This window comes from Laetiporus sulphureus (genome assembly GCF_001632365.1).
Source record: "Laetiporus sulphureus 93-53 unplaced genomic scaffold LAESUscaffold_20, whole genome shotgun sequence".
NCBI classification, from domain to species: Eukaryota; Fungi; Basidiomycota; class Agaricomycetes; order Polyporales; family Laetiporaceae; genus Laetiporus; species Laetiporus sulphureus.
In genome coordinates, this window is record NW_024468529.1 from 384,990 (window position 1) to 388,818 (window position 3,829).

A 3,829-nucleotide genomic window follows, 5' to 3' on the forward strand; every position below is an offset into this window, starting at 1 on the left:
AAGGTCTCCTGGCTCTGCAGCATGGCCAATTCAAGTTGAGCATGAAGGTGCTCAATCTCTTGTCAGTGATGCACCGTGACTGATGCAATTTCACCATTCTTGATATCAATTTGTCCCTGAAGCTGGTTGACCTCTCCTGATGTTACCTGGCTCTGTAGCATGGTCGATTCAAGTTGAGCATGAAGATGCTTGACCTTCTGCTGGTGATGCTCCGTGATTGACACAATTTGACCATCCTTGATATCTAGTTGCCACCGAAGCTGGTTAACCTTTTGCAAGGTCTCCTGGCCCTGCAGTGTGGTCAATTCAAGTTGAGAATGAAGATGCTCGACCTCTGGCTGGTGATGCTCTGTGACTGATGCAGTTTCACTGTTCTTGATATCGAGCTGTTCCTGAAGCTGGCTGATCTCTCATGAGGTCGTTTGGCTCTGCAGCATGGTTGATTCAAGTTGAGCATGAAGATGCTTGACCTCCTGCTGGTAATGCTCCATGACTGATGCAATTTCACTGTTCTCGATATCGAGCTGTCCCTGAAGCTGGCTGACCTCTTGCAAGGTCTCCTGGCTCTGCAGCGTGGTTGATTCAAGTTGAGCACAAAGATACTCGACCTCCTGCTGGTAATGCTCTGTGACTGGTGCAAGTTGACAGTTCACGATATTCAACTGCTCCTTAAGCTGGTTGACATCTCGCAAGGCCTCCTGGCCCTGCTGTGTCACCAATTCAAGTTGACCATTTGCTCTATGAAGTTCCTCGCAAAGCCCGCATGGCTCTTGCAAGATGTTGTTGTGACAATTTGTGAGCTGGGTGAGTTGAATGTTCATCCTGTGGAGCTCTTTGCAAAGCCCATCTTTCACAAACTGCTATGAATAGTGTGAACCATTGAATGTCAATTAATTACAGAATAAATATCGCTTATGTCCACATCACTGCAGCCATCCTCTTGCTGCCATGCAAGTTGCCACTTTTCCTTCACAGCATGATATTCTTCTTCAGAAAGCCATTTTTCCATGAAAACCTCTTGGGTGGCTGTACAATCCAGATGTTGAGAATCCTCCAGCTAGAAAAGATGGTTTCAGAAGCTATTGATGGCAATATTTACAGCACCACTCATCATCTGAAATTGTAAACAAGTTTGCTTTTGGCAAAGATGCTGTCCATCCTGATCAACCTTGCAATGAATACCATTCAAATCCCATTCCTCACCAATCTGTCTGCCCTTGAAAAATCGAGAAGGTCATGTAGTTTGCTGAGTAATGTCACTGGGAGGTCACTGAGAACAGAGATCTGGCTGATGAGATGTCCTGTATGCATGTGTCTGAGTGCCGCAGTGTGTTTCTGCAGATGGGGGTGCTGGTGGCACAGTCTGTTCTAGAGATTTCACAAAAATTAGAAGTGAGGAAAACACTAAAGTGAAATAAATTTAGTAGAGAATGATATCTCCACCTTGTGATGCATGCATGGACTCATTAAGTTCAGGTTGCATGTTTTCCTCATCTTTCTTAATGTGAGCTTCCTTTTCTTCCTGAGCAGTGAACCAGGCTCCAAAGACCCAGATGAGCAGAATTAACAGAACAAAAAACAGGTTGAGCAAGAGAACTGTGTGCAAGCATTGATCAGTCTGCCAGATAAGAAGAAATGCCATAGTGGCCATAGGGTGTTCTTGCAATGCACTACCTAGCTGGAGCAGTTGACTGTTGACTTAACGCACTGAGATCGATTGCAACAGTCACCTGACCATTATTTTTTCTAATGCTCCATGCCTGTTCCAATTGTGTTTCTCATCCTCTCTCATGGTCAGATGCCTAGGAGGCCTGCTTAGTGTGGATCTGACCTTGGAACCCAGACAGCAGATTCTTCTAGTGTTACTGAACTTAGCTTGTCCTCCATCCACTCCTTGACCCTTCTGGCATATATCATGTTGACACTGAGCTTCTCATTCACTAATATTGCTAATGAAGTAAATCATGGCTAGTGAGCAGCAGAGGGAATTTGAGAAGACACAAATCCTTGTTTTGAAGAAACCACAACATGTGTTCCATACTCAATCGCCGGTTCATTCCCCTATTCACTCATGCAGAGCTCACATCTGTATCTGTGCAAACTCCCACATGGTATTCTCTGTTCATTGGTGCACTCACATCGATCTTGTACAGCTTTAGTTTCATTACTACCTGTCCCTCCACCTCATTGATCAACATACCTGCATTGGTATTTTCTCACAACACGATATCACTGATCAAGATCGACTCGTTGAAGACTGGATGTGTCCTCCTCTCAAGACTGTTTCTCTATGACATCTGGTGGGTGTTCAGAATGGAAGTCATAAGTGGCATATTCACTGGTCAGTAAGTCCTGTCACTGAGCATCAGGTCATTGCTCCTTCTCTTCAGGCAAGTGCACATGCAATTCATGGCACAGAGCATCTCACACACATTCCAAAGGTTCTCCCATCCCCTCGCTACCATGGTCAACCCCATGATGGACAGAATGGTCCCATTCACCCATCAAGGTGAGACCTTTCAGATGTACTACAAACTCTTTGGTGACCTCATGAGCTGCACATGCCCACCCATCATCATTCTCCATGGTGGGCTTGGCCTTATGCATAACTGCATGCTTTCATTGTCCAACCTCACCATGACATCCATCCCCATCATTCTCTATGATCAGCTCAGCAATGGGCACTCGACACACCTCAAGGAGAAGCCACCAATGTTGTGGACCATTGATCTCTTCATCAATGAGCTCATTAGCCTGCTCGAGCACTTCACCATCCAGGATGCATTTGATCTCCTCAGCCACTTGTAGGGTGGTATTCTCATATCTGAGTTCAAGGTCCACAGGCAGCCCAAGGGGCTCAGGCACCTCATTCTGTTGGACTCACTTGTGGCATTGAGCCTGTGGAGCAAGGCGAACATGCAGCTACTACAGGAGTTCCCAAATGAGGTACAGGAAGGCATGGGGATGGAGATGAAGGACCCTGTCAAGTTCTATGTTGCTCTGAAGCAGTTTCATGTGAAGCATGCATGCAACATCAGGCCATACCTGAAAGAGGTGCAGCACTCATTCAATGCCATTTTTGGTGCTGATGGTGACATGACCATGGTCGATGCTTCATCTGTCTCTATCCTTCACTCAGCATATTTTTCAGACTAATATTGCATGGTAGGATCCTCAACAACTGGTCAATCATCAACCACCTGCACCTCATCCATGTGCTGATGCTCATGATTCATCCTTCCTCTTCCAGTAACCACTGTGCAATTCAACGGCCTCCTGCACCACGTCAACAACAACATCAAGTCCATCGAAGGCACCATTCAGCCCCTCATCCAGAACGTCAACCTGACCACCTTCATCGATGACCTCGTCCAGGTTGTCTAACTTCTCACTACCACCTGCCGAGAGCTCCACACCGAACTCATGGAGGACCCAGTTCTTGACAACTCTAACCCGGGCAATGAGGCCATAAAAATATTTGACCATTTCTTTACAGCCATGAGCCCCTCTCACAATTATGACGATGAACTACCTATTTCAGCTAGCTCCTATAGATGCCATGAAACCACCCTCCCTGTGAGCATCAACCTTCAGGCTGCAGTTGCCAAGGCAGTGAAGAATGGCATCTGCATGGCCAACATGGCCATCACCATGAGGCTTATAGCTATCGAGGCGCAGCTTGCTCACAGCCAGCTGCCCTCAAAGCCAACTGGCCTGCAGAACCCACCTGCCATGCCTGCTAACTGCAACCACACCAATGCCCCCACCACAGTGATCAAGGCCCAACCTACTGCACCGGCACCCACTGCCCCTACCATGGCCCAAGTTG

General features: G+C 47.0%; 1 protein-coding gene across 1 annotated transcript; it reads left to right on the top strand.

The window, feature by feature from the left end:
- Positions 1–2,637: 2,637 nt before the first annotated feature.
- On the top strand, positions 2,638–3,384 carry LAESUDRAFT_759365 (uncharacterized protein; the record flags this gene model as incomplete). Its single annotated transcript, XM_040912584.1, has 3 exons — positions 2,638–2,804; positions 2,844–3,091; positions 3,251–3,384. 3 exons carry the CDS (start codon positions 2,638–2,640, stop codon positions 3,382–3,384), a joined length of 549 nt encoding a protein of 182 aa, XP_040764284.1.
- Between the last annotated feature and the right edge of the window lie 445 nt (positions 3,385–3,829).